This window comes from Plecotus auritus (genome assembly GCF_963455305.1).
Source record: "Plecotus auritus genome assembly, chromosome: 8".
Classification (NCBI taxonomy): Eukaryota; Metazoa; Chordata; class Mammalia; order Chiroptera; family Vespertilionidae; genus Plecotus; species Plecotus auritus.
Window position 1 is genome coordinate 113081718 of NC_137782.1, and position 16834 is coordinate 113098551.

Here is a 16834-nt window from a genome sequence, read left to right on the forward strand (position 1 = left end):
ACAAGGAGTATCTGCTGAGTAAATATATACCAGGGGGAACCTCTGGAAGTTTGAGAATGCTGCAATGCCCACTCCTCTGTGTTCACCTGTAGGAAGAAAGCCCTGGGAGTGGGGCGGGTGGGCTTCCTCCACGCCCGGTGCCTGAAAAGCCTGCTGAGCACAGCTCGGGTCCGCCGGGCCTGGGTGGACCCCAGCACCACATTTACATGCATGGCATCCAGGCATCTGTTCCCCACCCCCCCTGTGCCTCAGTTTCCTCCTCGGGCTTTGAGAGGCCATGGAGAAAGAAATGACAAGAGCCCCTTGGTGAGCATGGCCCAGGCACGGAGGAGACACTCATCGATGGGAGCAGCAGCTGTCATCACAGTCACCGTTGGCCGATGTCATCCAGGCCGAGAAGATGAGAGCACGGATGGTGGTAGGCAGACTGCCTTCTAGAACTTCCTCTCTTCTCGGTCCATTTGCTGATGAGGCACAAAATTAAAACCCAAATGTGGCCCAGGGAGGCCTCTCCCAGGGCTTCACACGCTGCAAAGCTTCAGCTCAATCCAATTTCTTCTTTTTCCTTTTTTAAAGCCACCACCTGTGTTAGCACAGAGGACCCTCGCAGTCCCCACCTCGCCAGGCGCCTCCCCCGGATTTCCCTCGGCCTCCACCTGTCTCTCCCTCTCCCCGGCGAGGATGGTGCTAGGCAAGTTCTGTGGTCAGGAGTGAGGGACCCTGGGCCTCCACTGCTCTCAGGAGTGAAGGGTCTGAGGTTCGGCCACGAGACCCTGATGGAGAAAACAAAGCCACACACGTTCCTCCCAACATCGGGGCCTCGAAGAAGCTGGTGAGCAGAATTCTTGGCCCTCCAGATGTCCTAACCTGCTTCTGCCACCACAGATTCCAGGGGATCCAGACAGAGAAAGGTCAGCCACAGGGACAGCTCCTCGGTCCCTAGACCACCTACTCAGGGTTCTGGGACAGCTCTAAAGATCAGTGTCCCCTGCAGAGGTGCCCACGGGAAGGGACGGCAATAGGTCGTCACAGCCAACACCCTCCCTCCCACCTGCCAGAACTCCTCTTCCAGCAGGAAACAGCACAGAACCTGTTATTCAAAGAGCAAGGTGTGTGACCTGTGACCTCTGTCCCACCTGAGGTCAGGTTCACCCTTCTAGCTGTAGGGGAGGGGGAGGGGGGCTTCTGCCGCTGAATGGAGGACAAGGACCAAAACTCACACGCGACTTCTAGAGGAAGCTGGCATTCTTTTTTTCTGAGCTCGCAGAATGTAATGCACATTCAAGGTGATGGTAAGTATCCTATATGATAAAAACGTAATATGCTAAGTGTCTGACCAATCGGCCGCTTGATCAGTCGCTATGACATGCCCTGACCACCAGGGGGCAGATGCTCCCACGGGTAGGTTAGCTTGCTGCTGGGGTCCAGCTGATGGGGACTAGGCGAGAGCTGGACATGCCCTGGAGCCCTCCCATGGTCTCTCCCTGGCCGGCCAGACCCCATTGGCCCCAATCACCAGCCAGGCCGAGGGACCCCACCCGTGCACGAATTCGTGCACCAGGCCTCTAGCATTTCCATAATTTCCCAGAAGGTGGATGTTGAACTGAAACCATAGCAGGGTGACTGTGGTTTGCATAAAGAACACAGGGTCCCATTAACCATGGGGAGGAAGGTTCTGATCCCCTAAAGAACACTGGCACAAGCCCTCATGGAGCAAGTACAGAGATGATGCTTTAATAACACACGCCATCACAGTTTTATTAACAAAGAAAGTCCTGTTTGGAAATAAAACATCCCTGAGAGGAGTCTGAAATTAATCCTCCAAGAGGCAGAAACCCACACGATTTATGTATCTTAATTATAATTACAACTTGCTCTTAACTCAAACATTCTAAGTTATTAGTCTCTTTATTAAGAACCAAAAAAGGGACTTCCTGCAGCAGAATGAGCACTAGTCACAAGCTTTGAGAAGGAAAAAAGAAACCAAGAGACAGTTCTGCACGGAGCTGGAGGATGGTAGATGTAATTTATTTAATAAAAGTGCTTAGCTGAGGAATTGGTACACCCTTAGGGGTTCAGACAGCTCCACGCTTCAGAACTGCTATTTCTAGGGCAAGATAAAAATGTGTATCATAGGAAAATAACAATTTATCATTGTAATGGTCACATCCCACTTCAGAAACCACTAGAGACTGCTTAACATTTTTATTTCAAACACGGTTTTCCCAGTCCTCAGGTGACACACGAATACTGATGCCAGAAGGCTTTTCCCCATTTGTTCCTAATAAAAGTGGCTGGGTCCCGAGCTCATTTTCATCTGGGGTGACGTAAAGGTCTGCGCATTCACAGACTGAGCCTTCCCTCCCTCCTGTGCGCTCCTTCCAGCGTCTCCAGGGGCAACATCGGGGGCGGTCACCGAGGATGGGGGCTCCTCTGCTTCTCTTCCCCCTCCCCCGCCCCCCACCTCCCAGGCCTCTGCCGAGGGTCCGGGGCTACTGAAATGCAAAGACATGCTGCCCGCCTTCTTCCTGGGTACCGCGTGCTCCGTGCGCCTACCTGGAGAACGCATTCTGTATCTGACAGGCCTCCGCGTTATCGATGGATTTCTCTTCAGAACGTTCCCACGATCTGTAAATGTTGCCATTGAACTAATTCTTATTATTTTTCTTTTGTTACTTTATACAGCCAGAACCTCTTCGTTTGGCATTAAATTTGAGGCCAATTTCCTGAAGATACTGTTGGTTACTAACCAATAAAAGGTCTGGGTTTCTTCTGTGCTGTGGCAACATCAAATCCTTGATGCTTCTTCCTGGTGTTAAGGCTTCATACACTGGAACCTAACCTGTTTAGCTTTTATCTTTTTCTTCCTCTTAAGGAGCAGGGATCTAACGGTTCCGTGTTGGCTATGGGAACTAAGGTTTTTGGAGAGTAGTGATTACCAGTAACAAAATGTTTTCACTGGACACAAAGTATGGGTCAGGCGCTTTCAAGTATCTCCTCAGGGGCCCCACAAGGTAAATCTTGCAGCATCTGCATTTTGTAAAGAAAGGTGATTGAAGGTCAGAGAGGTTAATTAGCTCACCTGTAGTCACAGAGAGGGTGTGGGGGTAAAAAAAAAAAGGCCTCTGAATTCAGGCAGCCTGACGGGGGATGAACCCTCCACCCGCACACCGAGCTTTCTTATCCTCTCAACCGTGGGACAAGTGGCGCGGGGTGCAGCGGTCAGTGTTTCAAAGGCGAAGGCACGAGTTCATGATTTTTCGAGGCCCCCTTCAAATTTATCCCACCTCTGAATGTTTGCAAGCTTTTCGTCCAGCATCTACATGGCCCGTCCGCGTCTCCTGGGAAGCGTGAGAGCCGTGGCCAGTTCCCAGGGGGAGGAGCCCAGACTCCGGGACCACAGCTGGAGAGTGGAGCCTCGACAGTCCACACGGAGTGGATGAGAGGCTGACGCCTGGAGTGCTGCTTCATAACCCAGTGTCAGCCTGACCCATCAATCCGAAAACATGACCCATCAGCGGGAGAGGGGGGCTTACAAGTGCTCAGGGGTGAGGTTGGTGCTGAGCACCAGGGCAGCCCAGGAAGCAGACACCCTGTGGGCTCCGGGATGAGGCCTCCAGGCTGGCGTGGACACTCAGACCCCCACCGAGAAGTGTGCGGACAGTCCAACCTCTGCGCCCTTTGGGTTATAGCTGAATTCCACACGGAGATCTCCCCTGAGAGGATGGAGCAGGTACACGTGACTCGGCAGCTGGGTTTTGATTTGTGCTGAGAACACGGGCTTTCTGGTTTCTGCATCTGAGCTTGATTAAGGTGAGTCAGTTCCCCCATGCCTCGTTTATTGTGGGCTGAAGACAATTGAAATTTCTGGGTCTGCAAACGAGCACACCCCATCCTGTTCCTGAATAACCTGTAGGGAAGGACCCTTGCTCCCTCAGCCCCTCCCCTGGCCCCAGGGAGCAGGAGGTGGAGGTCCATCAGAATCAGAGATGCTATGAGGCATCACCGGGTTCATCCCTGTAAAAAGGCGGGTCCCAGGGGTGGTGTGCCTGAGGGCTCCCACCCGGTGAGGCCCCTGTGCTCTTGGCATTCACCTGCACACTCCTCTCCAGTCCTTCCCCCTGATCCTGTGGGCTGAGTTCACCAAGGTCCCCAGGGCTGGACTGTCTGTACCCACACTGCTCGCTGCAATTGCCTGGTCAGCTCCGAGGAGGGTCCTGGGCAGTCCCGCTGCAATGAAGGATGTGGCATTTTCCCTTCTGGAGCTGCTGGCCGGGAGGTCGCTGGGGCGCAGGCTTCCTTTCCTGGGTCACTGGCCTGACTCCTAACAGAAACCATGACGGACTCCACCCCCGAGACAGTGCCCAGGGAGGCGGCCTGGGAGCCAGGCCCTGGAGCTGTGGTGACCACGCCTGTCCCTGCTGTCCTGGGTAGCAGTGAGCCTGGCTGATGGGGAACCCCACACGGCAACCACACAGGGCCTGCCTTTCTCTTTCCTGCTCCCCATGGGGACGGGCATGACGGCTGATCAACTAATGAGTCTTGAGGTTAAACCACAATTTCGGGAATAATTGGGCATATCTTCATGGGTCTTAGTCTGTTTTCAATGTGTCCTTTTATTTTATATGATTTTGGCCTTTGGAGGTCAGAATACACATTCAGGGCTTCTCACCCTCAGCACGACGGACATTTGGGGCAAGACCATGATTTGTTGTGGGGCTGTTTGTGCTGTAGACGGCCCTGCCTCTACCCACTAGCAACCGCTGCTCAGCGTGACAACCCAAAATGTCCCCAACGTCCCTGCAGGTCCCCTGGAGGGCACCTGCCTCTGGGTGAGACCACGGCTCCCAGGCCTGCGGCTTAAGGAGTTGGCACTGGTACTTGACATCCTCCAGGCAGTGGTCCTGGGAAGAGGCCCTCCCTTTATCTGTACACACCTCCCCTCTGTTTACTTGGGAACGGCCGTCACCGCTGGGCAGAGGGCCACCGCTGTGGACCCGCTGTCTGCCAGCTGACTCCTGCCAGGCTGCTGGTGGCCATGGGTGTTCAGGTCACTGCTCCTGGGGTTCAGTGTGGGGGTGAGGTACCGGGGTTCCCTACATTCAACAGGAGCTCAGACTGGTGCGGAGACTGTCTTTTCCCACTGTCTCCTTCCCAGTCTCCTAACCTCTGAGACTGTCAATCATGAATATGCAACAGGCCGCTGACCTCTGTGGACGTGGGCCAGAGACGGGCAGGCGACGTGGTGCAGACACGCATTCCAGGCCCCGAAGACGTCCTCCTTCCTGGCCACCACCTGTCCGGATGACAGAAGAAAAAGAAACACTGACAATAGTCTGAGCGCATGCACTTAGCAGCAAGGGATGTACACACTTCAACACGCCCTTTTGCGTGGGCCTGTGGGCAGGGCTGGCCCACAGAAGCTATTTATTAGATGAAGAAATGCCACAAGTGTTTGTGTCCAGTTTATATGGATTCCTCACACGTATCGACGTGGCCACCACCAGGTGCCAGTTCCGGACATGTAACAGGCAGGCAAAGAACAATCTGAAGAGAGAGCATGTGCAGGCAGAAAGTGAGATTGTCTAATCGGCCTCTCACTGCCTGAAGAGTCCTAATACCAGAATGGGCTACTTACATCTAATCAGCTGCCCGGGCCCGTGTGCTCAGGGTTGGAGCTGGGCCTGCATACTGAAGGGTCGCAGGTTCGATTCCCAGTCAAGGGCATGTGCCTGGGTTGCAGGTTCCATCCCCGGCTCCTGTCGGGGTGAGTGCAGGAAGCAACTGATCGATGTGTCTCTCACATCGATGTTTCTCTCTCTCTCCCTCCTTCTCTCCCTTTTATTCTCTCTAAAAATCAAGGGGAAAAATACCCTCCAGTGAGGATTAACCAAAGAAAAAAATCTAATCAGCAACAAAACCAATGCACCATGTGTCTCGCCCTCCTTCCTTCCACTGTAGTCAGGGGCGCCAGTTGTTTTCAAATCGTCTCCTCACCGCCTGCCACCGTCCAGAGCTGGTACTGGTAGCGGCCTGTTTGACATGCATCAGAAATTAGCCCTAAACATGGAAACAAACTTATGGTACATTTAGGTTACATGTTCATCTAACGAATAGCTTTTGTGGGTCCACTCTGTGTGAGGTGGTCTTTCAGTTGCTCTAACAAAGGAAGGTTTTTTTTGCTTTGTTTGGTTTTTAGTTGGAGAGAGATGAAGAAACATAACTGGCATAAAGTAAGAATGGAGAGAATACCAGAGCAAGAGAAAGACGCCGAATCACGGAGCTGACAGTTAGCCATGCAGGTGGAGTGAAAGGCAGATTCTTATCTGACCAGAGTTAAATTTGGCACTCCTGACTTTTCTGGGTTTCTTCTTGCCTTTCTTTGTTTCAAAACCTAACAGTTTGCTATTTAAACTTTTAGCAATTCTTTTTTTTTTTTTTTTTGCAAAGAAAGAACATTCAAATAGAAGGGCAGACTGTATTTGCTCCCCGCTTGTTGTGGGCTCAGCCCGAGCCCCGAATAGAGGGTCAGCTGCCCCCCACAGCTCCCAGGTCCTGCTCCTGTGACAGCGTTTTCTGCCCATTGAAAGCAGCGCTGCTGAGAGCCGGCCCATGTATAATTCAGCAGCCACCTGGGGCGGCTGGCACAGCTTGGAGGAATAGGTCACGTGTGCCTCGGAGTCCCCACTAACTGGGGCATCTGAGGACACGAGGGAGAGAATGTCTGACTCCCTGAATCAGTATCTCTCTGCACTAGTGTCACGGTTACAACCGACAAGGCTGGAGATTTGCAACTCACCAGGCACAGCTCACAGGACATCTCCAGCGGAGGCGAGGACAAGAGCTGGCAAACACTCCGGGCCCCAAACTCTGCCAGCACACCGCTGAGGAAAAGGCTGGGCAACCCATGCCAAAGCCAGCAGACAGGCTGCCTACACCTGCCCTGGCTGCCCCACCACTGCATGGGGAGAGGGGAGGGACACAATATTGTGTAGATGTGTCCAAACAGAATTGAGGGCACTTCGAAATAGTTTAAAATTCCGTGTGCAGAGTGGGTCTTTCACTGGCCTGATCTAGAGGAAAGCAGGCAGAGATGGCTGATGGGACAGAGTGGAACCGGCCTGAGATGGACTCAGGGGGAGGGAGGTGCACCTTGCAGAGGGCCCTTTGCAAAGTCAGCTGTGACTGCACCCCTCAGAGAGAACGAGCAAAAAGAAAAAGGAAGTCCAAGTGGAGGGGAAGGGCCCCTGAAGGCCTGCCAGCCAGCTTCCCACCACATGTCGGCACCACAAGCTGCTGTGGGACCCACTCTACAGCTCAGTGTCCCCTTGCCCCCTCCCCAAACAGCAAGGCTGGCATGACTCCCCCTCCCCAAAGAATGATGCCCTCCCCTGCTGGCCATCTGTTAAAACTCAATCACTTTAACAGAAAGGCAGCTTTGCTAGGGCAGATGCCCAGGAGAGCAACAGGCCGAGAAGTCTTTATTCCTTTTTATTTATTTTTTAAATAATTATTTATTTTTCAACTAAAGTTGACACACAATATTAGATTAGTTTTAGGTTTCCAACACAGTGATTAGACATTTATGTAACTTAGGAATTGATCACGCCAATAAGTCTAGTACCCACCTGACGCCATACATAGTTATTATAATATTATTGACTAGAGGCCTGGTGCATGAAATTCGTGCATGGAGAGGGGTGTCCCTCAGCCCAGCCTGCACCCTCTCCAATCTGGGACCCCTCGAGGATCAAGCCTAAATGGGCAGTCGGACATCCCTCTCACAATCCAGGACTGCTGGCTCCCAACTGCTCGCCTGCCTGCCTTCCTGATTGCCCCTAACCGCTTCTGCCTGCCAGCCTGATCACCCCCTAACCACTCCCCTGCCAGCCTGGTCACCCCTAACTGCCCTCCCCTGCAGGCATGGTCACCCCTAACTGCCCTCCCCTGCAGGCCTGGTCCCCCCCAACTGCCCTCCCTTTCAGGCCTGGTCCTTCCCAACTGCCCTCCCCTGCTGGCCATCTTGTGGTGGCCATCTGTGTCCACATGGGGGCGGCCATCTTTGACCACATGGGGGTGGCCATCTTATGTGTTGGAGTGATGGTCAATTTGCAAATTACCACTTTATTAGATAGGACTCCCTCTGCTGTACTTTACATCCCTGTGACTATTCTGTAACTACCATTTGTACTTCTAAATCCCTTCCCCTTTTACACCCATCCCCCCACCCACCATCCATCTGGCAACTACCAAAATGCTCTCTGTATCTCTGCATTTGTTTCTGCTTAGTTTGTTTGTTTACTTTGTTTTTAAGATTCCACATATAAGTGAAATCATATGGTACTTGTCTTTGTCTGACTTACTTCACTCAGCACAATATGTTCTAGGTCTATCCATTCGATGGCAAGATTTCATTCCTTTTTTATGGCTGAGTCACATCCCGTTGCCTATATGTCCCACTTCTTCTTTATCCCTTTATCTATTGATGGGCATTTGGGTTGCTTCCATATATTGGCTATTGTAAATAATGCTGCAGTGAACACGTGGATTCGTTAGTTTCGTTGTTTTCTTTAGATAAATACACAGAAGTAAAATTGCTGGATCCTTCCTTTGTCATTTGTTATATAGCCCTTGTTTTAAAGTCTATTTTGAGTGGCATAATATTGCTACCCCAGTTTTGTTTTTCATTTCCATTTTCATAAAATACCTGTTTCCATCCCTTTACCTTCAGTATGAAGTGAGTCTCTTGTGGGCATCGTAAATAAAGGTATTGTTTTCTTATGCATTCAGTCACTCTAGGTCTTTTGATCAGAGTATTTAGTCCATTTACATTTACAGTAATTGTTAATTGATATGTAGTTATTGTCATTTTATTGTTCCTATTTTCTATCTTTTTTTCTACTACTTCTTAAAGAAATTCCTTTAACATTTATTGTAATACAAGTTTGGTGGTAATGAACTATTTTAGCTTGTTCTGTCTGGGTGCCTTAAGCTATCCTCATTTTTAAAAAATTCTTTTTTGTTGTTGTTGTTGATCTGATTGAGTTTTTTTCTGCTATCTTATCTTCCAAATCACTAATTTCATTCTCAGCTTCATCTAATCTACTGTTGATTCTCTGTAATGTATTCTTCATTTCTGGTTTTTTTTTTATGTTGTATATCTCCATTTTTATGTTTCCTATCTCTTTGTTGAAGTCCACACTAAGTTCATCTATTCTTCCCCTAAGTTCATTGAGCATACTTATAACCACTGTTTTGAATTCTGCACCTCATACATTGTTCATCTCTATTTTGTTTAGTTCTTTTCCTGGTGTTTTGTTCTGTTCTTTCATTTAGGATGTTACTTTGTCTCTTAATTTTGGCTCCTCCCTGGGTTTGTTTCTATGTATAAGGAGAGAGTGCCTGGGAAAGGCCCCTGAGCTGATTATCATCTGAATCCAGTGGTGCCCAGCAGAGTCATGCCCTGGAAACATACCTTGCCAGAGGCAGGTGTGTTGTCAGCCTGACCTTCAGCTCTGGTGCCAGGGGGTGGGTTTCATTATCTAAATCTAGCCAAGCACCAGGAACAAACTCGATTATCTGGGCCCACCCAGAAGTGACGATTACAAAGAAGCCACAGAATGCACATAATCTCTTTTGTCTTGGGTTTTAGTAAAACTTCCTGGTATTTCGCTGTATAAACTAAATGCACTGTATTGGCTCTGGGTCACTGTCTCTCCATCAGAGGACAGCTGTCCCATCCGGCCCCCGCTTTTTCCTTCTATCTCTGTCTGTCTCTTTCTTTCGTTTTCTCAATCCCCAGCTGCCCCTACTCAGGAACCAGACCACTCTCTAGCTGTGCTGGATTCAGAAAAGAAATATTTATAGTATGAGGTAGAGCTGCTACATCTCCCAGTCTTGGTAGAGTGGTGGCCTTATGTAGTAGGTGTCCTGTGGGTCCTACTGGCACAGTCTCCCTGGTCACCTAAGCCAGGTGCCTTAGGTGTGTCCCTTGTGTGTGCCCTCCTGTAGTTGTTTAGCCTTGATTGCTGTTGGCACATCAATGAGAGGAATTGACCCTCAGGGTGATTAGTTTTGAGGACTGGCCATGATTACAATGAAGGAGCTATTGTGAAGCAGCTGACCCTACAAAGGAATAGTTTTGTGGAGCTCTGGTGCCTTTTGAATTAGCTCTTTAGGTGTGTTATTTGTGGAAGTGGTTGGGTGGTGCTGTGGTGTGGTCTAAAGCTGGCCACCAGGTATGTTGGTTCTGGGGACTCACAGAGGAGCTCTGGTGCAGGCCAAGGTCAGTTGCTGCCTGTGTTCTGCAGATGGTTTCCACTTGTGCTGGGCTTGGAGGTGCCTGAGAGAGGCTAAGCTGCAAACTGAGGCCAGCTGCCGCTAGTGATGGGGCTGCTTAGCAAGAAGTGTGGGGCACCCTGAGGCCAGATTATGCTTGTTTGGGGTTTGTGAATCCTTGGGACATTTTAGAAATGTCCACAGCATCAGCCAAGACAGGCTATTTGTATGGAAATGCCACTGAAAATGGCTTGGTTGGGCCCACAAGTTGGGTAGGGCAGTGTCTCCAGGAATTACCAGGGTGGTGGAAACAGAGTTAGCTAGGTAGATGGAGACTCAAATATGGCACCCATCTGCTGGGGTGCATGCTAGGTGGGGGAGGGCTCAACAAAGGAACAATGGCTTCTGCCAGCACACCTGTCTGAGATAAATCTGTCCCTCCAGCTCCCTCCCTGAAGTGAGACAGTTCAGCATCCTTCCCCAGCCCCCATTTATCCCTGGTGGCATTTTGGACTGCTGCCCCAGTGCTGGAGCTCAAAGGGAGTGAGGCCATTAGAGAGTGATCCATGCGTGGGACTTTTAAGAGGAATCCCTGGGCCCTGGCTGGTTTGGCTCAGTGGATAGAGCATTGGCCTATGGACTGAAGGGTCCCAGGTTTGATTCTGGTTAAAGGTATAAGCCTGGGTTTCAGGCTCGATCCTCAATAGGGGGTATGCAGGAGGCAGCCGATCAATGATTCTCTCTCATCATTGATGTTTCTATCTCTCTCTTCCTCTCCTTTCCTCTCTGAAATCAATAATTTTTTATTTAAAGAGGAATGCCTGGGACTCTAGCAGGCTTCACCTCCAGCCAGGAGTTATAGGGACTTCTCTTCCAGACACCAGAACCCTGGGCTTGGGTTCCTGGTGTGGGTTGGGACTCCTCACTCCTCAGGGGGTATCTCTGCATCCCAGACATCCCTCCCAATTTTTAACTGCCACACGTGGGTGTGGGACCAGCCCATTCTGCATCTCTGTCCCTCCTACCAGTCTCCACATGGCTTCTTCTGTATATCCTTAGTTGTAAGACTTCAGTTCAGCTAAACTTCACACAAGTCTCAATGATGGTTGTTCTGTAGTTTTGTTCTAATTTTGAATTCAAATTTATTGGCTGGAAATAATAGTCTGAAGCCAAATGGAAGCTGCAGTGGTCCACATGTCCAGGTGAGGTGACCTGGGACAGTGTGTGAGGTCACATTTCCTTCTACAGTCATGTGGTCAAAACAAGCAGATCAGGTCAAACTGTCTCAGGTGCAGCATCAGTGCCAACTCCAGAATGTGTGCCCACCACTGGAGCCCAGCTGACAACTGCCTGTGCAGTGCACAGCCCTTTAAACATGAGTTTACTGCACAGACAACACTGTGAAACAACAGAAGTCAAACAGCTAACCCTCCCACCTTACAAAACCTTAATGCAAGGTTTCTGGAGAGATGACTTTTCAATACCATGGTTGTTCTTTACTTCAGGCCGTAAACCTGCTACTGAATTGGCTGTATGCAAACTAAATTCTTCTTAAAATGCTTCAGACATCAGGCCCTATTTTAAGCCCTTTGTTGCATTTACTCATTTAGTCTTCAGAGGTCCTGGAGGGTAGGTATTATTGATCTTTTTGGTATCTTCATTTTGCAGGTGGAAGACTGTGACACAGAAAAGTTGAGGGACTTGCCCAAGGTTGCAGAACTGGATTCGGACTGGGTGCAGAGGTTTCTGAGCCTGTGTTCCTAATCAAAGGCTATACTGCCTCCTGATGGACTAACAAGTAGTTAGTTCCCTGGCAATATCTGTGCCTCCCAAATACACAGTTCATAAGGATGCACTGTCATACATGGTCACATTTAATGTGAGCCACACCCCACACTTACAGCCTGTAATGAAAATAAATACTTATTTCCTAATAAATCATCACACAGCAAAGACAGAGCTTTGGTAACCCCTGCTGACCTCCCCTTTGGTAGGTGCCCAAATCTTCTTTTCTAGAAAAACCCAAATGACTTTGGGCAGCAATATAGCCAACTGAAAGTAATGACCTCCCTACAGAGGACCCATAGGGATGGATAGTGAGGTACACCTAAATACTCAGGTGTAAATATTTAATAGTACAAGACTAAGTGCTTCCCTCCTGTGATTGGGGAAAAAATGAAGATGCCTGTTACCGCCACTGCCATTCAGCATTGTATTATAGGTCCCAGGCAGGGCAATAAGGGAAGAAAAAGAAATTAAAGGTGAAGAAGTTGGAAAGGAATAAGTAAAGTTATCTTCATGCAAAAAGACATGCTTTTCTATGTAGGAAAACCTAAGGAATAACTACTAAAACTTCTAGAAATAATATGCAAAGTCACAAGATACAAGATTTTGATCAAAATCAGTTGTATTTTTTATATTCTAGCAATGAACAACTGGAATTTAAAAGAAAAATGCCATTGCAATAGTATCAAGAACATGACATACTTACAGATACATTTTACAAAATAGTGCAATATCTGTACATGAGAACTGCACTACACTGCCGAGGGGAATCTTAAAGGAGTGCCCAGACAAAGAGGGAGATGCCATGTTCATAGGGCAGGAAAGTCTGTATCGCTAAGATGTCACTTCTCATGTTTAGCTATGGATTCAACACAACGCCAATCAAAATCCCAGCAGACGCCCAGCCGGTATGGCTCAGCAGTTGAGCGTCCACCCAAGAACTAAGAGGTCATCAGTTCAAGTCCCAGTTGGGTGTGTGTGGGGGGGGAGGGGTGTTCCTCTTTCATCGATGTCTTTGTCTCTCTATTCCTTTCCCTTCCTCTCTCTCTCTCTCTCAAAATCAATAAAAACATTTTAAAAATATTTTTAAAAATCCCAGCAGACTTTTTGGGGTAGACATTAACAAGTTTATATTAATAAACTTAAAAGAAATACACAAGACCTAAAATCGTCAAAACGATTTTGAGAAAATTAGAGGATTCACACTGGTATCAAGACTTACTGTAAAGTCATCGTAAACACAACTATATTGTACTGGGATAAGGATAAAAATATAGATGAATGAAAAAATGTATAGAGTTCAGAAATAGAGCCACATAGTATTGCTCAACTGATTTCTAATCAAGGTACCAAGGAAACTAAACGGGCAAACACACACACTTTTAAAAAAAAACACACACAAACAAAAAAAACCCCACAGTATTTTTAACAGTCACACCCAGGGCCCTTTGTCTCCCACACCTGCCCCCTCCCCTGGCTCCACTGCCCCAGCATCCCTTTCCTCAGAACGAGGCAGGGGGCAGCACCGCAGGGCGAAGGAGGGAATAGCCCCTGTCGGGGAGTGAGCCCCTGGATGCACAGCTGGGACCCCTGGAGAAACACCCACCGCTCAGGAACGATGAAGGATGTGAGGTGTGAAGGGGCGCAGTCGCGAGGACTTGCTGAGCACCCCATGTCCCTGCCTAGGGGAGACACTCTGGCTTTACAGCGAGTCTCAGGAAAGTCCAGTAACAGTCCCTCCATCCCCTGCATCACATACCGAACACCGTCTGGGTCCAGTGAGTATGGTGTGCTGGACGTGGCGGGGGGGGGGGGGGGATGTCCTGCGGCCCTTTGAGTCCCCATCCTCGAGAGCGTGGACAGCACACTGTGCCCAGACACTGCCGCGCGGGTACGGGTTCCCAGCACACGTGCTTTCAGACACACGCGCATGCGCACGCGAGGCTGCCTCTGCCCTGATCTATGTCCAGGCCCGGGACACCAGGCCTCCCGGGTCAGACACTGGTGCGTGCAGTTCTCTCCGCCCGCCTCCGGTTCCTCTGGTTTCAAGAAGTGCCTCCGCCCAGCTTCCCACCCCTGTGTCCTTCTCTAGGCTCCACCCGGTGACACGTCCCTCCGTGGAAGCGCCTGCCACGGCAGGGTGAGTGCTGCTCCGGCCCTGGCAGGACAGGGACCAGCCCAGCCCAGTCCAGCCCAGCCCAGCGGTTAGGCCAATGACCACAGGAAGGAGCCCCTCACGCAGATGGGGTGCCAGTGGGCATGGGTGCAAGGAGGGAGCGGAGGAGAAACTTTATTCAGGGCACAGAGAGATAGCAAGAGAGAACTGGGCAGAGAGCTGTGGGGTCTGCCAGGCTTGCTTCTGCATCTCTTCTCTCACGCTCAGGTCTGGGCCTGGCAGTGTGAACAGACCCCAGGACAAGTGAAGTCCGTTCCCAGCCAAGACCTGACTGTTTCTGTCACACACACACAAGCGCTGCAGGAGTGGGGGCCACACGTTTGATCTCACCTGTTCCTGAGTCTCTTCCCCTCCACAATGCTTAACCGAAACTGTCAGAACATGAACTCGATAGGGTCTTGGCATAGGGCTCCTCTAATCGACTCTATTACTTCCTAATTTCTCCTCCTTTCCCTCTTCCGTGCCAAGCGAAGAGTCTGCTTCTCATTACCAGCCTTTCAGAATAGAAAGCGATCCTGGGTGACTCGCGTCTCTGGTCATTTAGCTTGCATTTGAACTCCACGCTCCTTCAATCGCTCTTGATGATTTTTGACAACAGATATGTAAATAAACAGATGCTTGATAGCTTCTCCCTTTCTTAACAGCCTCCTTGTTTTAAAAGCCCCTCCCACACTTCTGGTTCTGGTGGATAGAGGAGCAGAGGGGGGAGTCAGAGGCCTTGAATAGATTTCACAGGCACCAGCGTGCGCCCCTGGAACACAGTCAGCTGGCGCGATCCTGTTTCAATAACACGGTCCTTGCATTCAGCTGAAGACGATGCGATGGAAGCTGACTGCCCTAGCGGCGGCTTAAAGTGGACATAAGGCAGAAGGATGTACATTTAATACCTGAAAGAAACGAGGCCTCGAGATCTGTTTCCTGAATCTCTGCGGCAGCTCATCTGGTGCTCAGCCCACGAGACGCTGGAGGAGGCATTGCTGGGGGCTGAGTGAAAGGCAGTGGGCACGGGGGTTCAGGCTGAATCGACAAACAGGGTTGGGGTGCAAAGCAAGGAACACAGTGCAGTTTGGACCTCCCCAGGGCTCTTTGTCCGCCGATGGTGTCCTATCTTCCCAGGGCACAAGCTGGAGCCTGGGGTCATCCACAACTCCACCTTCAGCATTCTCCCCATCACACTGTCCCAAGTGTCACCAAATGCCCATCACACTCATGGCACCACCCCACAGCTCGGGCTGCATCCTAACTCTTCCTAGGGGGTTGGTACTGTGGCCTCCCAAAGGGTCACCCTCTCAGCACTGACCCCAGAATGATCTTTCTGACACCAAGGTGGGCAGGCCATGCCCCATCACCTGCAGGGAAGGTGGAAGATCCTCAGCCCTGCGCACAGGGTGCACCAGGCTCAGTGAGAACCCAGGGGCCGCCCCAGTCACCCTCTTTCCAGCCTTTCTAGCCAGGACCAGGATGCCGACTGGCTTGCCGCTCAGGCCCTCACTCACATCCATGCCTTACTTCACAGGCCCTGCCCGCTCTGCCTGGGATGAGGTGGAGAGGCACGCTCTGCCGCTCATCATGCAGGCTCAGTTCAAGGACACTCTGCTGTATGTGCCACTCGCCTACAGAACAGGGCGGCCCTCCCAATGCTCAGAGCCTCTCATTGCACCTCCCCCTGCACCTGAATCACTGCCACCCATCCCTCCCGCGGGAGCCTCCCAGCCAGACGCTCGTGCCCAGCGAATTGTGTCATTGGGAGCAACATCTTTCAAATGAGGAACTACTTAATAAAAATAAAAATGGCTACAGGGCATCTTTTTGTTTGTTTATTTAAATATTTATCTGAAGCTCCAACAAAGCATTTTCATTTCACTGTCACTGGGAGGCTAATAGTTTTGGTTAACCTTTGAGGATTTCTAAAACAGCCCAGGATTAGAACGTGAGACAACCTCTGTGTGAACTCTGTGCTCAGGGAGAGGAGCTGAGATGCTTGTGAGAAGCAGTTATTTAACACTGGGATTAACAAATTACAACAGAACAGCCTATTCAAACAGCATGTGGTGCCAGGTCAGGCAGCAGGGAAGGAGGGGGCAGGCCCCCAAGAGCTGCTGCATGAAGTCTAGGTCGATAAGTGTCTGGCCCCGAACCATGCCATGAAGCTGGCAGGGGGGTGGGTGGGACTTAGCGTTGCCTCAGTGATGAGGCCCAGCAGGGAGGTGTTGCCCTTCATAGAGATGTATGACTCCCTCCTTTGCACATTGCTGTTTCCCAGTGTCATCCACCACCTGTATGCTTGGTCCTAAGTGCCAGCCAGATGGAGGTCCTTGCCGTCACCGGACAGCTTCCCTCTTCTCAGTCTTGCAACAAGTTGTTGGCTCTATGGCAAAGTACCAGGCCCTAGGCTGCCCCTCATTACAAATGTCCTTGGTCCCAGCTAACCATGAGGGTCTGCCCACAGGCTTTGTGGAAGGGCAGACTGAATAAGAATTATAGGTGCATTCCTGTTGACCCCAATACTACAGTATCCAGTACCATCAAGCCTGAGGACAAGTCGACCCCATCATCACAGAGAGCTTCAAGAAACTGTCATTCAAGCCCACAGCT

The 16834-nt window shown here is 50.3% G+C and overlaps 1 protein-coding gene across 1 annotated transcript in view; it reads right to left on the minus strand.

Annotated features, from left to right (window-relative positions):
- Positions 1-16834, minus strand: part of ACOXL (acyl-CoA oxidase like) — a gene marked incomplete at both ends in the record, with an annotated part of 274096 nt that overhangs the window by 56753 nt on the left and 200509 nt on the right. The window contains 2 exon segments of the mRNA XM_080684941.1: positions 5209-5296; positions 5484-5547. Coding sequence (XP_080541067.1) covers positions 5209-5296; positions 5484-5547 — 152 coding nt within the window.